General features: G+C 47.3%; 1 protein-coding gene across 1 annotated transcript in view; it reads right to left on the reverse strand.

The window, feature by feature from the left end:
* The window catches only part of LOC143806226 (uncharacterized), a 28,430-nt gene extending 9,523 nt beyond the window's left edge, over positions 1-18,907 (reverse strand). The window contains exon 1 of the mRNA XM_077286382.1: positions 18,820-18,907. Within this exon, the coding sequence (XP_077142497.1) occupies positions 18,820-18,892 (73 nt within the window). The 5' untranslated portion in view covers positions 18,893-18,907. The remainder of the gene's footprint in view (positions 1-18,819) is intronic.
* Between the last annotated feature and the right edge of the window lie 1,678 nt (positions 18,908-20,585).

The raw sequence follows: 20,585 nt of genomic DNA on the forward strand, positions 1-20,585 counted from the left end.
ACACAGCCCGCGCAGTATATCACACAGCCCGCGCAGTATATCACACAGCCCGCGCAGTATATCACACAGCCCGCGCAGTATATCACACAGCCCGCGCAGTATATCACACAGCCCGCGCAGTATATCACACAGCCCGCGCAGTATATCACACAGCCCGCGCAGTATATCACACAGCCCGCGCAGTATATCACACAGCCCGCGCAGTATATCACACAGCCCGCGCAGTATATCACACAGCCCGCGCAGTATATCACACAGCCCGCGCAGTATATCACACAGCCCGCGCAGTATATCACACAGCCCGCGCAGTATATCACACAGCCCGCGCAGTATATCACACAGCCCGCGCAGTATATCACACAGCCCGCGCAGTATATCACACAGCCCGCGCAGTATATCACACAGCCCGCGCAGTATATCACACAGCCCGCGCAGTATATCACACAGCCCGCGCAGTATATCACACAGCCCGCGCAGTATATCACACAGCCCGCGCAGTATATCACACAGCCCGCGCAGTATATCACACAGCCCGCGCAGTATATCACACAGCCCGCGCAGTATATCACACTGCCCGCGCAGTATATCACACTGCCCGCGCAGTATATCACACTGCCCGCGCAGTATATCACACTGCCCGCGCAGTATATCACACTGCCCGCGCAGTATATCACACTGCCCGCGCAGTATATCACACTGCCCGCGCAGTATATCACACTGCCCGCGCAGTATATCACACTGCCCGCGCAGTATATCACACTGCCCGCGCAGTATATCACACTGCCCGCGCAGTATATCACACTGCCCGCGCAGTATATCACACTGCCCGCGCAGTATATCACACTGCCCGCGCAGTATATCACACTGCCCGCGCAGTATATCACACTGCCCGCGCAGTATATCACACTGCCCGCGCAGTATATCACACTGCCCGCGCAGTATATCACACTGCCCGCGCAGTATATCACACTGCCCGCGCAGTATATCACACTGCCCGCGCAGTATATCACACTGCCCGCGCAGTATATCACACTGCCCGCGCAGTATATCACACTGCCCGCGCAGTATATCACACTGCCCGCGCAGTATATCACACTGCCCGCGCAGTATATCACACTGCCCGCGCAGTATATCACACTGCCCGCGCAGTATATCACACTGCCCGCGCAGTATATCACACTGCCCGCGCAGTATATCACACTGCCCGCGCAGTATATCACACTGCCCGCGCAGTATATCACACTGCCCGCGCAGTATATCACACTGCCCGCGCAGTATATCACACTGCCCGCGCAGTATATCACACTGCCCGCGCAGTATATCACACTGCCCGCGCAGTATATCACACTGCCCGCGCAGTATATCACACTGCCCGCGCAGTATATCACACTGCCCGCGCAGTATATCACACTGCCCGCGCAGTATATCACACTGCCCGCGCAGTATATCACACTGCCCGCGCAGTATATCACACTGCCCGCGCAGTATATCACACTGCCCGCGCAGTATATCACACTGCCCGCGCAGTATATCACACTGCCCGCGCAGTATATCACACTGCCCGCGCAGTATATCACACTGCCCGCGCAGTATATCACACTGCCCGCGCAGTATATCACACTGCCCGCGCAGTATATCACACTGCCCGCGCAGTATATCACACTGCCCATGTAGTATATAGCACAGCCCCCGTAGTATATCACACAGCCCACGCAGTATTTAGCAGTGTGGGCACCATATTCCTGTAAAAAAAAAAATAATTAAAATAAAAAATAGTTATATACTCATCCGACGGGATCTACCAAAGCTCTGGCGATGCGCGCGTGGCTGCCGCCATCTTCCATTCCCAGGATGCATTGCGAAATTAGCCAGAAGACTTAGCGGTCTCGCGAGACCGCTAAGTCTTCTGGGTAATTTTGCAATGCATCTCTGGGAACGGAAGATGGCGGGAGGCAGGAGCGTATCGTCGGACAACGGAGGGTGAGAATAGCAGGTTTTTTGTTTTTTTTATTGTTTTTAACATTACATCTTTTTACTATTGATGCTGCATAGGCAGCATCAATAGTAAAAAGTTGGGGACACACAGGGTTAATAGCAGCGGTAACAGAGTGCGTTACCCGCGGCATAACGCGGTCCGTTACCGCTAGCATTAACCCTGTGTGAGCGGTGACCGGAGGGGAGTATGCGGGCGCCGGGCACTGACTGCAGGGGAGTAGGGAGGGACTAATCGGACTGTGGCCGTCGCTGATTGGTCCCGGCAGCCTTGACAGGCAGCTGGCGACGCGCGACTTCCGTGATGGAAGTTGCAGACAGAAAGACGGAAGTACCCCTTAGACAATTATATATATATATATATATATATATATATATATATATATATATATATATATATATATATATATATATATATATATATATATATATATATATATATATATATATATATATATATATATATATATATATACACAGTGGGGCAAAAAAGTATTTAGTCAGTCAGCAATAGTGCAAGTTCCACCACTTAAAAAGATGAGAGGCGTCTGTAATTTACATCATAGGTAGACCTCAACTATGGGAGACAAACTGAGAAAAAAAAATCCAGAAAATCACATTGTCTGCTTTTTTATCATTTTATTTGCATATTATGGTGGAAAATAAGTATTTGGTCAGAAACAAAATTTCATCTCAATACTTTGTAATATATCCTTTGTTGGCAATGACAGAGGTCAAACGTTTTCTGTAAGTCTTCACAAGGTTGCCACACACTGTTGTTGGTATGTTGGCCCATTCCTCCATGCAGATCTCCTCTAGAGCAGTGATGTTTTTGGCTTTTCGCTTGGCAACACGGACTTTCAACTCCCTCCAAAGGTTTTCTATAGGGTTGAGATCTGGAGACTGGCTAGGCCACTCCAGGACCTTGAAATGCTTCTTACGAAGCCACTCCTTCGTTGCCCTGGCGGTGTGCTTTGGATCATTGTCATGTTGAAAGACCTAGCCACGTTTCATCTTCAATGCCCTTGCTGATGGAAGGAGGTTTGCACTCAAAATCTCACGATACATGGCCCCATTCATTCTTTCATGTACCCGGATCAGTCGTCCTGGACCCTTTGCAGAGAAACAGCCCCAAAGCATGATGTTTCCACCACCATGCTTTACAGTAGGTATGGTGTTTGATGGATGCAACTCAGTATTCTTTTTCCTCCAAACACGACAAGTTGTGTTTCTACCAAACAGTTCCAGTTTGGTTTTATCAGACCATAGGACATTCTCCCAAAACTCCTCTGGATCATCCAAATGCTCTCTAGCAAACTTCAGACGGTCCCGGACATGTACTGGCTTAAGCAGTGGGACACGTCTGGCACTGCAGGATCTGAGTCCATGGTGGCGTAGTGTGTTACTTATGGTAGGCCTTGTTACATTGGTCCCAGCTCTCTGCAGTTCATTCACTAGGTCCCCCCGCGTGGTTCTGGGATTTTTGCTCACCGTTCTTGTGATCATTCTGACCCCACGGGGTGGGATTTTGCGTGGAGCCCCAGATCGAGGGAGATTATCAGTGGTCTTGAATGTCTTCCATTTTCTAATTATTGCTCCCACTGTTGATTTCTTCACTCCAAGCTGGTTGGCTATTGCAGATTCAGTCTTCCCAGCCTGGTGCAGGGCTACAATTTTGTTTCTGGTGTCCTTTGACAGCTCTTTGGTCTTCACCATAGTGGAGTTTGGAGTCAGACTGTTTGAGGGTGTGCACAGGTGTCTTTTTATACTGATAACAAGTTTAAACAGGTGCCATTACTACAGGTAATGAGTGGAGGAAAGAGGAGACTCTTAAAGAAGAAGTTACAGGTCTGTGAGAGCCAGAAATCTTGATTGTTTGTTTCTGACCAAATACTTATTTTCCACCATAATATGCAAATAAAATGATAAAAAAACAGACAATGTGATTTTCTGGATTTTTTTTTCTCAGTTTGTCTCCCATAGTTGAGGTCTACCTATGATGTAAATTACAGACGCCTCTCATCTTTTTAAGTGGTGGAACGTGCACTATTGCTGACTGACTAAATACTTTTTTGCCCCACTGTGTATATATATATATATATATATATATATACACGTGTGTGTATATATATGTGTGTGTGTGTGTATGTATATATATATATATATATATATATATATATATATATATATATATATATATATATATATATATATATATATATATATATATATATATATATATATATATATATAGTAAAAAACAAAGGGAACACTAAAATCCCACATCCTAGATATCACTGAATGAAATATTCCAGTTATAAATATGTATTCATTACATAGTGGAATGTGTTGAGAACAATAAAACCTAAAAATGAAGAATGTAAATCACAACTAATATCCCACGGAGGTCTGGAGTTGGAATGAGGCTCAAAATAAATCAAAGTGGAAAATGAAGTTACAGGCTGATCCAACTTCAGTGGAAATGCCTCAAAACAAGGAAATCATGCTCAGTAGTGTGTGTGGCTTCCACGTGCCTGTATGATCTCCCTATAACGCCTGGGCATGCTCCTGATGAGGCGGCGGATGGTCTCCTGAGAGATCTCCTCCCAGACCTGGACTAAAGCATCCGCCAACTCCTGGACAGTATGTGGTGCAACGTGACGTTGGTGGATGGTGCGAGACATGATGTCCCAGATGTGTTCAATCGGATTCAGGTCTGGGGAACGGGCGGGCCAGTCCATAGCTTCAATGCCTTCATCTTGCAGGAACTGCTGACACACTCCAGCCACATGAGGTCTGGCATTGTCCTGCATTAGGAGGAACCCGGGGCCAGCCGCACCAGCATATGGTCTCACAAGAGGTCTCAGGATCTCATCTCGGTACCTAACGGCAGTCAGGCTACCTCTGGCGAGCACATGGAGGGCTGTGCGGCCCTCTAAAGAAATGCCACCCCACACCATTATCTTTTTACTGATTGCCGTATGTGGGGTCGGGAAGGAATTTTTTTCCCCATGATGGAGCTTACTCTTACCACATGGGTTTTTTTTGCCTTCCCCTGGATCAACATGTTAGGGCATGCTAGGCTATGGGTTGAACTAGATGGACTTAAAGTCTTCCTTCAACCTTAATAACTATGTAACTATGTAACCATTACTGACCCACTGCCAAACCAGTCATGCTGAAGGATGTTGCAGGCAGCAGATCGCTCTCCACAGCGTCTCCAGACTCTGTCACGTCTGTCACATGTGCTCAGTGTGAACCTGCTTTCATCTGTGAAGAGCACAGGGCGCCAGTGGTGAATTTGCCAAGCCTGGTGTTCTGTGGCAAATACCAAGCATCCTGCACGGTGTTGGGCTGTGAGCACAACCCCCATCTGTGGACGTCGGGCACTCAGACCATCCTCATGGAGTCGGTTTCTAACCGTTTGTGCAGACACATGCACATTTGTGGCCTGCTGGAGGTCATTTTGCATAGCTCTGACATAGTTCCTCCTTGCACAAAGGCTGAGGCAGCGGTCCTGCTGCTGGGTTGTTGCCCTCCTATGGCCCTCTCCACTTCTCCTGGTGTACTGTCCTGTCTCCTGGTAGCCCCTCCAGCCTCTGGACACTACGCTGACAGACACAGCAAACCACCTTACCACAGCTTGCATTGATGTGCCATCCTGGATGAGCTGCACTACCTGAGCCACTTGTGTGGGTTGTGGAGTCCGTCTCATGCTACCACGAGTGTGAAAGCACAACCAACATTCAAAAGTGACCAAAACATCAGCCAGAAAGCATTGGTACTGAGATGTGGTCCCCACCTGCAGAACCACTCCTTTATTGAGGGTGTCTTGATAATTGGCAATAATTTCCAACTGTTGTCTATCCCATTTGCTCAACAGCATGTGAAATTGTCAATCAGTGTTGCTTCCTAAGGCCGGTTTCACATGTCAGTGGCTCCGGTACGTGAGGTGACAGTTTCCTCACGTACCGGAGACACTGACACACGTAGACCCATAAAAATCAATGCATCTGTTCAGATGTCATTGATTTTTTGCGGACCGTGTCTCCGTGTGCCAAACACGGAGACATGTCAGTGTTCGTGGGAGCGCACGTTTTACACGGACCCAATAGAGTCAATGGGTCCGCGTAAAACACGGACCTCACACGGACATTCTCCGTCTGGGGTCCGTGTGCGTGCAGGAGACAGCGCTACAGTAAGCGCTGTCCCCCCCACATGGTGCTGAAGCCGGTATTCATATCTTCCCTGCAGCAGCGTTTGCTGTAGAGAAAATATGAAGAATAGTGTTAAAAATAAAGATTTAGGTGTCCGCCGCCCCCCCACCCCCTGTGCGCCCCCCCGCTGGTCAGAAAATACTTACCCGCTCCCTCGCTCCTTCCTGGTCTGGCCGCGCCTCCTACTGTATGCGGTCACGTGGGGCCGATCATTTACAATCATGAATAGTCGGCTCCGCCCCTATGGGAGGTGGAGCCACATATTCATGACTGTAAATGATCGGCCCCACGTGACCGCATGCAGGAGAAGCCGCGGCCAGACCAGGAAGCAGCGAGGGAGCGGGTTAGTATTTTCTGACCAGCGGGGGGGCGCACAGGGGGTGGGGGGGCGGCGGACACATGGATCTTTATTTTAAATACTATTCTTCATATTTTCTCTGCAGCAAACGCTGCTGCAGGGAAGATATGAATCGCAGCTTCAGCTCCATGCAGAGTGGGTACCACACGCTCCGTGTGGTACCCACTCGCCATACGGGCGGCACACGTGTGCCGCACATATGGCCTCCGTGAGTTCCCAGGCACACGGACACGGATAACTCCGGTACCGATTTATTCCGGTACCGGAATTATCTGGACGTGTGGGACAGCCCTAAGTGGGCAGTTTGATTTCACAGAAGTTTGATTTACTTGGAGTTATATTCTGTTGTTTAAGTGTTCCATTTATTTTTTGAGCAGTGTATAAAGTGCTTTTCACAAAATTAGAATATCATCAAAACGTTAATTTATTTCAGTTCTTCAATACAAAAAGTGAAACTCACATATTATATAGAGACATTACACACAGAGTGATATATTTCACGTGTTTATTTCTGTTAATGTTGATGATTATGGCTTACAGCCAATGAAAACGCAAGTCATTATCTCAGTAAATTAGAATACTTTATAACACCAGCTTGAAAAAATGATTTTAAAATCCGAAATGTTGGCCTAATGAAATGTATGTTCAGTAAATGCGCTCAGTACTTGGTCGAGGCTCCTTTTGCATTGATTACTGCATCAGTACGGTGTGACATGGAGGCGATCAGACTGTGGCACTGCTGAGGGGTTATGGAAGCCCAGGTTGCTTTGATAGCAGCCTTCAGCTCATCTGCATTGTTGGGTCTGGTGTCTCTCATCTTCCTCTTGACAATACTCTATAGATTCTCTATGGGGTTAAGGTCAGGCGAGTTTGCTGCCAATCAAGCCCAGTGATACTGTTGTTTGTACACCAGGTATTGGTACTTTTAGCAGTGTGGACAGGGGACAAGTTCTGCTATAGAATGACATTTCCATCTCCAAAAAGCTTGTCGGCAGAGGGAAGCATGAAGTGCTCTAAAATGTCCTGGTAGACGGGTGCGCTGATTTTGGTCTTAATAAAAACACAGTGGACCTACACCAGCAGATGACACGGCTCCCCAAACCATCACTGATTGTGGAGACTTCACACTAGACCTCCAGCAGCTTGGATTGTGGCCTCTCCACTCTTCCTCTAGACTCTGGGACCTTGATTTCCAAATGAAATGCAAAATTTACTTTCATCTGAGAACAACACCTTGGACCACTGACAACAGTCCAGTTCTTTTTCTCCTTGGCCCAGGTAAGACGCCTCTGGCGTTATCTATTGGTCATGAGTGGCTTGACACAAGGAATGCGACACTTGTAGCCCATGTCTTGGATACGTGTATGTGTGTGTGTTGGCTCTTGAAGCAATGACTCCAGCAGTAGTCCACTCCTTGTGAATCTCCCCCCACATTTTTTAATGGTCTTGTCTTAACAATCCTTTCAAGGCTGCGGTTATCCCGGTTGCTTTTTCTGCCTTCTGGACATATGTCAGGTCAGCAGTCTTCCCCATGATTGTGGAGCTACTGAAACAGACTAAGGGACCTTTTTAAACGCTTAGGAAGCCTTTGCTGGTGTTTTTTGTTAATTATTTTAATTTACTGAGATAATGACTTTTGGGTTTTCATTGGCTGTAAGCCATAAGCATCAACATTAACAGAAATAAACACGTGAAATAGATCACTCTGTGTGTAATTACTCTATAGAATATATGAGTTTCACTTTTTGTATTGAAGAACTGAAATAAATTCACTTTTTGATGATATTCTAATTTTGTGAGAAGAACCTGTATATATAAAGATTTGGACTTTTTTTTTTTTTTTTTTTTTAATCTTTTTATTAAATTTAAAGAATAACATTACATGCAGACAAAAGTAATTATTTTATCATAACTTGTTTCCCACCCCAAGGTTGGGACTTTTTTACATAAATCTGGTTCACAGATCATTTACGTCTCCTTTGGCCGCCGCCTTTCTGAAGTGTCGAGAGCAGTGTAAAATACCATAAGATGCCATTTTTGTGCAAAACAATATACACCAAAATTCACTTTTCTGCTATTTCTACCTGACCTATTTATCTACAAAAACATAACATACAGTACAGACCAAAAGTTTGGACACACCTTCTCATTTAAAGATTTTTCTGTATGTTCATGACTATGAAAATTGTAAATTCACACTGAAGGCATCAAAACTATGAAAAAACTCATGTGGAATTATATACTTAACAAAAAAGTGTGAAACAACTGAAATTATGTCTTATATTCTAGGTTTTTCAAAGTAGCCACCTTTTGCTTTGATGACTGCTTTGAACACTCTTTGCATTCTCTTGATGAGTTTCAAGAGGTAGTCACCGGAAATGGTCTTCCAACAATCTTGAAGGAGTTCCCAGAGATGCTTAGCACTTGTTGGCCCTTTTGCCTTCACTCTGCGGTCCAGCTCACCCCAAACCATCTTGATTAGGTTCAGTTCTGGTGACTGTGGAGGCCAGGTCATCTGGAGTAGCATCCCATCACTCTCCTTCTTGGTCAAATAGCCCTTACACAGCCTGGAGGTGTGTTTGGGGTCATTGTTCTGTTGAAAAATAAATGATGGTCCAACTAAACGCAAACCGGATGGAATAGCATGCCGCTGCAAGATGCTGTGGTAGCCATGCTGGTTCAGTATGCCTTCAATTTTGAATAAATCCCCAACAGTGTCACCAGCAAAGCACCCCCGCACCATCACACCTCCTCCATGCTTCATGGTGGGAACCAGGCATGTAGAGTCCATCCGATCACCTTTTCTGCGTCGCTCAAAGACACGGTGGTTGTAACCAAAGATCTCAAATTTGGACTCATCAGACCAAAGCACAGATTTCCACTGGTCTAATAACCATTCCTTGTGTTCTTTAGCCCAAACAAATCTCTTCTACTTGTTGCCTGTCCTTAGCAGTGGTTTCCTAGCAGCTATTTTACCATGAAGGCCTGATGCACAAAGTCTCCTCTTAACAGTTGTTGAAGAGATGTGTCTGCTGCTAGAACTCTGTGTGGCATTGACCTGGTCTCTAATCTGAGCTGCTGTTAACCTGCGATTTCTGAGGCTGGTGACTCGGATAAACTTATCCTCAGAAGCAGAGGTGACTCTTGGTCTTCCTTTCCTGGGGCGGTCCTCATGTGAGCCAGTTTCTTTGTAGCTCTTGATGTTTTTTGCAACTGCACTTGGGGACACTTTCAACGGTTGACCAATTTTTTGGACTGACTGACCTTCATTTCTTAAAGTAATGATGGCCACTTGTTTTTCTTTACTTAGCTGCTTTTTTCTTGCCATAATACAAAGTCTAACAGTCTATTCAGTAGGACTATCAGCTGTGTATCCACCGGACTTCTGCTCAACACAACTGATGGTCCCAACACCATTTATAAGGCAAGAAATCCCACTTATTAAACCTGACAGGGCACACCTGTGAAGTGAAAACCATTTTCAGTGACTAGCTCTTGAAGCTCATCAAGAGAATGCCAAGAGTGTGCAAAGCAGTCATCAAAGCAAAAGGTGGCTACTTTGAAGAACCTAGAATATAAGACATATTTTCCGTTGTTTCACACTTTTTTCTGTTAAGTATATAATTGCACATGTGTTAATTCATAGTTTTGATGCCTTCAGTGTGAATTTACAATTTTCATAGTCATGAAAATACAGAAAAATCTTTAAATGAGAAGGTGTGTCCAAACTTTTGGTCTGTACTGTATATAGGGCCGCACAGCTTGGTATTAATGTACAGGTTCACAAGTCCGCTGCAGTCAATATACAGTCCTCCACATTGCGCCTGCGCACTGCGACTAATGAGTACATGAAGGCCGCCGTTGTAATTAATCTGTGGGGGTGCAGGCCTTCCTTAGCTGTAAACCCTCATCAGTGAGTTGAACCCGGTACCTATCTCTTCTCCATTTTTAGTTTAGACCTGTCTGGGCACATGAAGCGGTGACATCAGAGCGAGGAGCGTCCATGACATCACCAGTTGCCATTGTGACTTTTACACTTTTTTATACAAAATGTCAACTACTTTTTGCTTCTTACATGTGTAACAATAGTGGAGTACGAACATTCATTAATAGCAGCTGCTGACACACACCGACACATGCAACGTTTCAGCTCCTCGTTTAAAGCCTTTCTCGAGAATTCTTCAAATGAGCTGAAATATCCCATGTATCTATTATTTCATCATTTGGAGGCTTCTTGGCTGCTTGAAGTATTGCACCCACAACATTAGGACTGTGTTGCTCGTTTTCCTTGTTATTGTCTGTGGTATCTGTCTATCATGTATTCATCCATCGCCTGTCCATCCGGCCCCGCTCCCCCTCCTGGCACCGTGTCAGTGTGTGTGCCGCTGACGTACAGTAGCACTCGGTCAGCCATGTGCTGGGGATTAACCCCTGCCTGGGGGGGTAGGATTTAGCGTGGTCAGGGAGGGGACACGGGGGACGAGCTGTTGTATGGACGGCAGTGGCTGATTGTCCTCCGTGTGTGGGGGGCTCAGAGGAGGCCGCCCATTGTGGATTACACAGGTGCCTATGGGCGGTCAGGATACAGTATGGCGAGCAGCCAGCGGGGATTACTGTACACCGCTCCGCCTCCCTGATGTTCTGTAAATAGCTGTAAACGCTCTTACATAATGATTGGATTGTACAGTCGGAGCGGCGGTGGCCACAGGGTACAGAATGCTCCAGTAGACGGCGCCTCCCCCTCATGTCCCGGGACAGGAGCCAACGGGAACACGAGGGAACTGACAGTCACAGGAGCGCAGCCAAAAGTACAATGTGTCTGCGGAAAAACAATCCGGGCGCCCGAGGAGCAGGCACACATAAAAGCCCAGGATGGGCGATCAGCAGTGTACAGGACAATAGTCACACCCGGGCCCCAGTGTCTGAGGGGCCCAACAGTCTATGGTCCATGGATGCACGTGTGTTGTAGATGGGGGATCACTACCGATCAGTCACTATTGATTTCTTTGTTGGTTTAGGAATATTAGTGACTGGAGCGCACAGTGTCGGGCGGCTTCAATATACGCTGCCAGTCAGAGGCCAGCAGCTGACGTCAGCGTGCACGTGACTGGGGCGCACTGCCGGCTTCAGAAGAGGATGCTACACGGGGGGGAGGGGGGGTGCAGGGAAGGCGAGGGTTTTTTTTTTTTTAATCACTGAGTACACGGTGGCCATAATACTACATGGATGACTATGGGCTGTGCATTATACTATATGGAGGTATATGGAAATTGCTTTATACTACATGAAGGACTATGGAGAGTGCATTATGTTATATGAAGGACTATGGACTGTACATTATGTTATATGTAGGACTATGGGCTGTGCTGTGTACTATATGGGAGACGATGGGCACTATATGGAGGACTATGGGCTGTGCAGTATATTATATGAAGGACTATGGGCTGTGCAGTATATTATATGGAGATCTATGGGCTGTGCGGTATATTATATGGAGGACTATGGGCTATGCATTATATTATATGGAGGTCAATGGGCTGTGCAGTATATTATATGGAGGACTAAGGGCTGTGCATTATATTATATGGAGGACTGTGCGCTGTGCATTATATTATATCGAGGACTGTGGGCTGTGCATTATACTATATGAAGGACTATGGGCTGTGCATTATATATGGAGTTGCATTATACTATATGGAGGAATTTTGGTGGGGTAAATTATGGAATACTATGTAGGGTGCATTCTACTACTGTATATGGAGGACTATGGAGGGTGCACTATATTATATGCAGGACTGTGGGGTGCATAAAACTATATGGAGGACTGTGGTCTGTACATTATACTATACTAGCTGAAGAGCCCAGCGTTGCCCGGGCATGGTAACTAACTGTGGTTAGTTATAACAATTCACTTCTCTCATTTTCCCATCACTCCTCTCATTTTCCCCCTCAACACCTGTCATTTTGACCGCACACCTGTCATTTTCCGATCACTCCACTATTTTCCCTCACTCCTCTCATTTTGCACTCACACCTCAAATTTTCCCTATGGCGGTATTATGCTTTGTTGGTGGCACTATTGGGGCATCATATTGTAAGTGCGAAGTGACTCTGTGGGAGTGATTCACTGTGCAGATATCGCAACCAATGTGTGTGGGGGTAGGAGGATTTTTGTAAACATCTATAATATAACGCTGGGAGCGTCACTCTGTCCGAAGCCTTTATAGACTGCGCAAGCGCCGGCGCAGTCTGGACTCCACAGAGTGACGCTCCCAGGAGATCACGGTATGCGTAAGCGCTGAACGCACACCGCGATCTCCAACGGAGAAGCAGGGACGAGCCAGGAGGGTGAGTATGCAATACTTACCTGTCCCGTTCCACCGACGCGATTCCGGGCCATGAATGTCCCCCTGCTCCCGGAATCGACGCCTGCGCGGTCCGCGCTTTCTGGCGCCATTTTCTTGAAGACACACTGCGTGTCTTCAAGAAAATGGTGCCGGAAAGCGCGGACGCCTGTGACATTCAGTTCAGAGGGAGCGATGACGCGCTTAATGCGCGCCGCCCTCTGACTGAACAGTCACAGCCAGAGGACCCGGAAGACGGAGCGGTGGAACGGGGGACAGGTAAATATAGCAAGTGCCGGGGGCCTGAGCTAGCGGCGACTCCGGCACCTGACACCCACAGCGCGCCGGTGTCCCCGCCTGCTCAGGCCCCCAGCACAGCCGCCCGCACTCTCACCACCGCCACGCACAGCCGCCCGCACTCACCACCGCCACGCATAGCCGCCCGCACTCAACACCGCCACGCACAGCCGCCCGCACTGAGCACAGCCGTCCGCACTGAGCACAGCCGCCCGCACTGAGCACAGCCGCCCGCACTGAGCACAGCCGCCCGCACTGAGCACAGCCGCCCGCACTGAGCACAGCCGCCCGCACTCACCACAGCCGCCCGCACTCACCACAGCCGCCCGCACTCACCACCGCCACGCACAGCCGCCCGCACTCACCACCGCCACGCACAGCCGCCCGCACTCACCACCGCCACGCACAGCCGCCCGCACTCACCACCGCCACGCACAGCCGCCCGCACTCATCACCGCCACGCACAGCCGCCCGCACTCACCACCGCCACGCACAGCCGCCCGCACTGAGCACAGCCGCCCGCACTGAGCACAGCCGCCCGCACTGAGCACAGCCGCCCGCACTGAGCACCGCCACGCACAGCCGCCCGCACTGAGCACCGCCACGCACAGCCGCCCGCACTCACCACCGCCACGCACAGCCGCCCGCACTCACCACCGCCACGCACAGCCGCCCGCACTCACCACCGCCACGCACAGCCGCCCGCACTCACCACCGCCACGCACAGCCGCCCGCACTCACCACCGCCACGCACAGCCGCCCGCACTCACCACAGCCACGCACAGCCGCCCACACTCACCACAGCCACGCACAGCCGCCCGCACTCAGCACAGCCGCCCGCACTCAGCACAGCCGCCCGCACTCACCACCGCCACGCACAGCCGCCCGCACTCACCACAGCCACGCACAGCCGCCCGCACTCACCACAGCCACGCACAGCCGCCCGCACTCAGCACAGCCGCCCGCACTCAGCACAGCCGCACTCGGGCAGTAGAGCTGGAGAGAGAAAGATGGGAGCAACATATGGCAGAATGGAAACAGGAACAGGCAGAATGGGTGCAGCACATTACAACAGAATGGGGGCACAGGATGGGAGCAGCACATGACAGAATGGGGGCACAGGATGCGAGCAGCACATGACAGAATGATTGCGCACGATGGGAGCAGCACATGACAGGATGGGGCGCAGGATGGGAGCAGCACATGACAGGATGGGGGTGTAGGATGGAGCAGCATATGACAGGATGGGAGCACATGACAGGATGGGGATGCAGGATGGAGCAGCACATGACAGGATGGGGGCACAGGATGGAGCACATGACAGGATGGGGATGCAGGATGGAGCAGCACATGACAGGATGGGGCGCAGGATGGAGCAGCACATGACAGGATGGGGATGCAGGATGGAGCAGCACATGACAGGATGGGGGCGCAGGATGGAGCAGCACATGACAGGATGGAGGCCCTATACCAATATAAATGCTCGCCACCCGGGCGTAGAACGGGTTCAATAGCTAGTGTTTTATAATGGCCATAAAAGGGGTATCACTGATGAGAATATCGGGTTTCAATAGGAGCATAAATACTGTTTATTTGTCATAATGCATCTCCTTCCCCTGGTTTATGAAGGTTGGAACATCGCCATATATGTGTGTGTGTGTATTGTGTATAAACATATATTATGTGAATATTTTTATTTAGGGGTGGGAGGGAGTGGAGGCAATTAGAATGGCAGCCTGGAATCAGATGATGTCATCTCCTCCTGTATATAGTATATACCTGTGTGTCATCTGCTCCTGTATATAGTATATACCTGTGTGTCATCTCCTCCTGTATAAAGTATATACCTGTGTGTCATCTGCTCCTGTATATAGTATATACCTGTGTGTCATCTGCTCCTATATATAGCATATACCTGTGTGTCATGTCCTCCTGTATATAGTATATACCTGCGTGTCATCTGCTCCTGTATATAGTATGTACCTGTGTGTCATGTCCTCCTGTATATAGTATATACCTGTGTGTCATCTGCTCCTTTATATAGTATATACCTGTGTGTCATGTCCTCCTGTATATAGTATATACCTGTATGTCATTTCCACCTGTATATAGTATATACCTGTATGTCATTTCCTTCTGTATATAGTATACACTGGTATGTCATCTCCCCTGTATATAGTATATACCTGTGTGTCATCTGCTCCTGTATATAGTGTATAACTGTGTCATGTCCTCCTGTTTATAGTATATACCTGTATGTCATCTCCTGTATATAGTATATACCTGTATATCATTTACTCCTGTATATAGTATATACCTGTATGTAATTTCCTTCTGTATATAGTATAGACCTGTGTCATCTCCCCTGTATATAGTATGTACATGTATGTAATCTCCCCTGTATATAGTATACTAGATGGTGGCCCGATTCTAACGCATTGGGTATTCTAGAAAATGTATGTAGATTATTTATGAAGTTTTCAGCATAATACAATTTATACACAGGATTCGGCCGGCCGGGCGCGACCAATTAGCGAAGCGTGGTTCAAACTCCGCGCCAGTTTGCGGCCGGACTGTGCCTGTCGCTGATTGTTCGCGGCCGGCCGGGCGTGACCAATCAGTGAAGCCAGGGCCGGCTCCAGGTTTTTGAGGGCCCTGGGCGAAAGAGTCTCAGTGGGCCCCCCTCTTTAACACATACCACGATTCATGATGCACAGATACAGCAGAGAAATATACCACAGCCCACGTAGCATATAGCACAGGCCACGTAGTATATAGCACAGGCCACGTAGTATATAAAACAGCCCACATAGCATATAACACAGCCACGTAGCATATAGCACAGCCACGTAGTATATAGCACAGCCACAAAGTATATTGCCCAGTCATGTATATTGCACAGCTACGTAGTATATAGCACAGCCCACGTAGTATATAACACAGCCACGTAGTATATAGCACAGCTCACGCAGTATATAACACAGCCACGTAGTATATAACACAGCCACGTAGTATATAGCACAGCCCAAGCAGTGTATAACAGCCCACGTAGTATATAGCACAGCCCATGCAGTGTATAACACAGCCCACGTAGTATATAGCACAGCCCACGCAGTATATAACACAGCCCACGCAGTGTATAACACAGCCCACGCAGTGTGTAACACAGACCACGCAGTATGTAGCACAGCCCATGCAGTGTATAACACAGCCCACGTAGTATATAGCACAGCCCATGTAGTATATAACACAGGCCACATAGTATATAACACAAGCCACGTAGTGTATAACACAGCCACGTAGTATATAGCACAGCTACGTAGTATATTGCCCAGCCATGTATATAGCACAGCCCACGTAGTATATAATACAGCCACATAGTATATAGCACAGCTCACGCAGTATATAACACAGCTATGTAGTATATAACACAGCCATGTATTATATAGCACAGCCCACGCAGTGTATAACACAGCCCACGTAGTATATAGCACAGCCCATGCAGTGTATAACACAGCCCATGTAGTATATAGCACAGCCTGTGCAGTATATAGCACAGCCCACACAGTGTATAGCACAGCCCACGCAGCGTACAACACAGCCCATGTAGTATATAGCACAGCCCACGTAGTATATAACACAGGCCACGTAGTGTATAACACAGCCACGTAGCATATAGCACAGCTACGTAGTATATTGCCCAGCCATGTATATTGCACAGCTACGTAGTATATAGCACAGCCCACGTAGTATATAACACAGCGACGTAGTATATAACACAGCTCACGCAGTATATAACAGCCCACGTAGTATATAACACAGCCACGAAGTATATAACACAGCCACGTAGTATATAGCACAGCCCATGTAGTATATAGCACAGCTCACACAGTATATAACATAGCCACGTAGTATATTGCCCAGCCACGTAATATATTGCACAGCTATGTAGTATATAGCACAGCCCACGTAGTATTTAGCACAGAGACGCAGTATATACACAGCCACATAGTATATTAACCAGCCACGTAGTATATAACACAGCCAGGTAGTATATAGCACAGCTCACGCAGTATATAACACAGCCACGTAGTATATTGCCCAGCCACGTAATATACTGCACAGCCCACGTAGTATATAGCACAAAGACGCAGTATATAACACAGCTCATGCAGTATATAACACAGCCCACGTAGTATATAGCACAGCAATGTAGTATATAGCACAGCCCACGTAGTATATAGCACAGACACGTAGTATATAACACAGCCCACGCAGTATATAACACAGCCAATGCAGTATATAACACAGCCCACGTAGTATATAACACAGCCCACGTAGTATATAGCAATCTAAGCACCATATCCCTGTTAAAAAAAAAATAAAAAAAAAGAATTAAAATAAAAAATAGTTATATACTCACCTTCCGGCGGCCCCCAGATCCAGGCGAGGCGTTTAGCGATGCTCCTCGCAACGCTCCGGTCCCAAGAATGCATTGCGGATGAGATTTTTAATTTTTTTTAACATTAGATCTTTTTACTATTGATGATGTATAGGCAGCATCAATAGTTAAAAGTTGGTCATACAGGGTTAATAGCAGCGTTAACGGACTGCGTTACACCGCGGCATAACGCGGTGTAACACAGCCATTAACCCTGTGTGAGCGCTGACTGGAGGGGGCACTGACAGAGAGTAGGAAGGGGCGAATTTGTGGCCGGACTGTGCCCGTCGCTGATTGGTCACGGCCGGTAGGCTGCGACCAATCAGCGATGCGGTATTTCCGTGACAGACAGACGGAAGTGCCCCTTAGATGATTATATAGATAGACACCTGTGTGTCATCTCCTCCTGTATATAGTATATACCTGTGTGTCATCTCCTCCTGTATACCTGTATATAGTATATACCTGTATGTCCTCTCCTCCGGTATATAGTATGTACCTGTGTGTCATCGCCTCCTGTATATAGTATATATCTGTATGTCATCTCCTCCTGTATTAGACCTCGTTCACACTTGGCTCTGTATACACACACACACTCAACTTTATATATATAGATGGACTATGGGCTGTGTATTATATATGGAGGTGCATTATATGGAGGAATTTTGAGGGTACATTATGGAATACTATGTACGGTGCATTATATTATATGGAGGACTATGGAGGGTGCACTATATTACATGCAGGACTGTGGGGTGCATAAAACTATGGAGGACTATGTGGTGCATTATACTATATGGAGGACTATGGGGAGTGCATTATACTATATGAAGGACTATGGGGGGGTGCATTTTACTGTATGGAGAACTATGAGTTGTGCGTTATACTATATGGAGGACTATGGGCTTTGCGTTATACTATATGGAGGACTATGGGGAGAGCATTATACTTCTGCTATGGGGCCCCATGACTTCTATGTGGTGAGTATAATGGTTTCTTTTTTTTCTATACGTTAGAGAACAGTGGCATGTTGGGGACATATAGCAGGATAGGGAACATATATACCAGGATGGCGCCTAGAATGAAGGACATATACCAGGATGGGGCCCAGGATTAGAGATGAGTGAATGTGTTCAGGTCCCTCCTTATTCGGCAAGCTATAGCACTTACCGAATAAGCTGTAGAGGGAACCTGGCTTTCTGGATCGCTCCTGCTGATCAGCTATCCGGCGCCACAGCTGCATGTGTCGCTTCTGTTTCACTGTCACAACACATGCATGGAGAGCCCAACAAACAGGACGTAATTCTGTCTTGTAAATTCATTTTAGATATTTGGAATGGACCAATCTGTTTGAAAACAGCAAACATAATAATTAAAATATGTCCAAAAAACACAATTGGGGTGCTAGACACTCTAAATATAGAACCCAGATAATACAGATAATTTTGTGAGACACACCTGTGTATATATTGTGAGGCAGTGACCGGTGTCACAGGTAGGGGTCACTGTATATTCTCGCCAGGAGGCGTATGGAGGCCATGAGAGTGCATTGCGGTCACAGGCATAGCTGTGATTGCAATGCAGACTAAAAATAAGTGTTGGTCTTGGGCATGTTAGTTTCCAGTGCAGAGTTGGGAAAACCTGCTCTGGGGTTTTTGTATTTTGTAACAGACTGCAGGATGGTAGTTGTGCAGTCCTTTTCATTCCAGGCCCGGGCTTTCCATTTGGCTGAAGGCCACAGATCCCAGTTTAAATCCCTGCAGTAAAGGGTTTGGTTGTGTCAGGGTCAGAGTCAGTATCCGGCTGGTGTATGCTAGAGTAGAGCAGTCAGCTCTGTGGAGCTCCTGTGAGAGGCAACACAGGCAAGGGGAGCCAAGCAGCCAGGGGAGCTGACACGCCTGGCACCCACAGCATGCACAGCGGTGCAGTCGCTCACGGAAACTGGTCAGAGGAGGACTGGCGGGTAAACTGGCGGATATGGTTCCCAGCTGCGATCTGGAGGATATCGAGTACTGTGTATTGCTGTGAGTAAAGAGACATTAACACGGCGGTGCAGTCGCCCACGGCAACTTTTCAGAGGTGGACTGGCGTGTTTAGTGACTAATCCAGAGGATATGGTTCCCAGCTGCGACCTGGAGGGTATTGTGTGCTGTGTTTATATGATTTGAACAGTTGAAAAAGCTATACCGCGAAACGCACGTCGGGGCCTGCCGGGTGACGTGAGGGTTGCTCCCCTGATTCTCATTATGGGTAAGTGTGCAGTACTATTTGCTACATAGCGGATTGTGGACCCGCTTTACATGGGGATACCATGATTTAGAAATCTTTATAGTACCCACCATTTTACTGCTCTGTATATATAGAGATATGCACCTGTTCCTTACCCCAGGGATGAATTGTGTCACTCACATGTAATCCGGTGTACCGATATGTTTTCCCTGCGATACTTCTGTGTTAGTATATACTGCTTACAGCAGATATACGTATAATTTTTAGCTGTATTGTCATTTTGTACTATTTAAATAAACTTTGTATCTTATTTTAATTATGGTATTTGGAATATTTTTGCTCCGTTTTTTGGTGGTTCCTCAACATCATCTGTTGGAGAAGAGTCTAGTGGTCTCCAAACCCAAAGTTGGTCAGCCGCTCCCACCAAAACTCTATGTAAGAGGGTTGAATTTGAATCGACCACCCTCTTACAAATATTAAAGGGTTATTAAAAAAAAAAAAAGTTATTTCCTATCAATAAGATAAGGATTAATGTCCTAATGGCTGAGTGTCTGACTACCAGGACCCCAGCGATCCTGAGATACAGGCTCTACAACAGTATTCCTTAACTCCGGTCCTCAAGAGCCACCAACAGGTCATGTTTTCAAGATTTCCTTAGTATTGCCCAGGTGATAATTGCATCACCTTCACAGACAATTCCATCACCT

Source organism: Ranitomeya variabilis, chromosome 2, assembly GCF_051348905.1.
Source record: "Ranitomeya variabilis isolate aRanVar5 chromosome 2, aRanVar5.hap1, whole genome shotgun sequence".
Taxonomy (NCBI): domain Eukaryota; kingdom Metazoa; phylum Chordata; class Amphibia; order Anura; family Dendrobatidae; genus Ranitomeya; species Ranitomeya variabilis.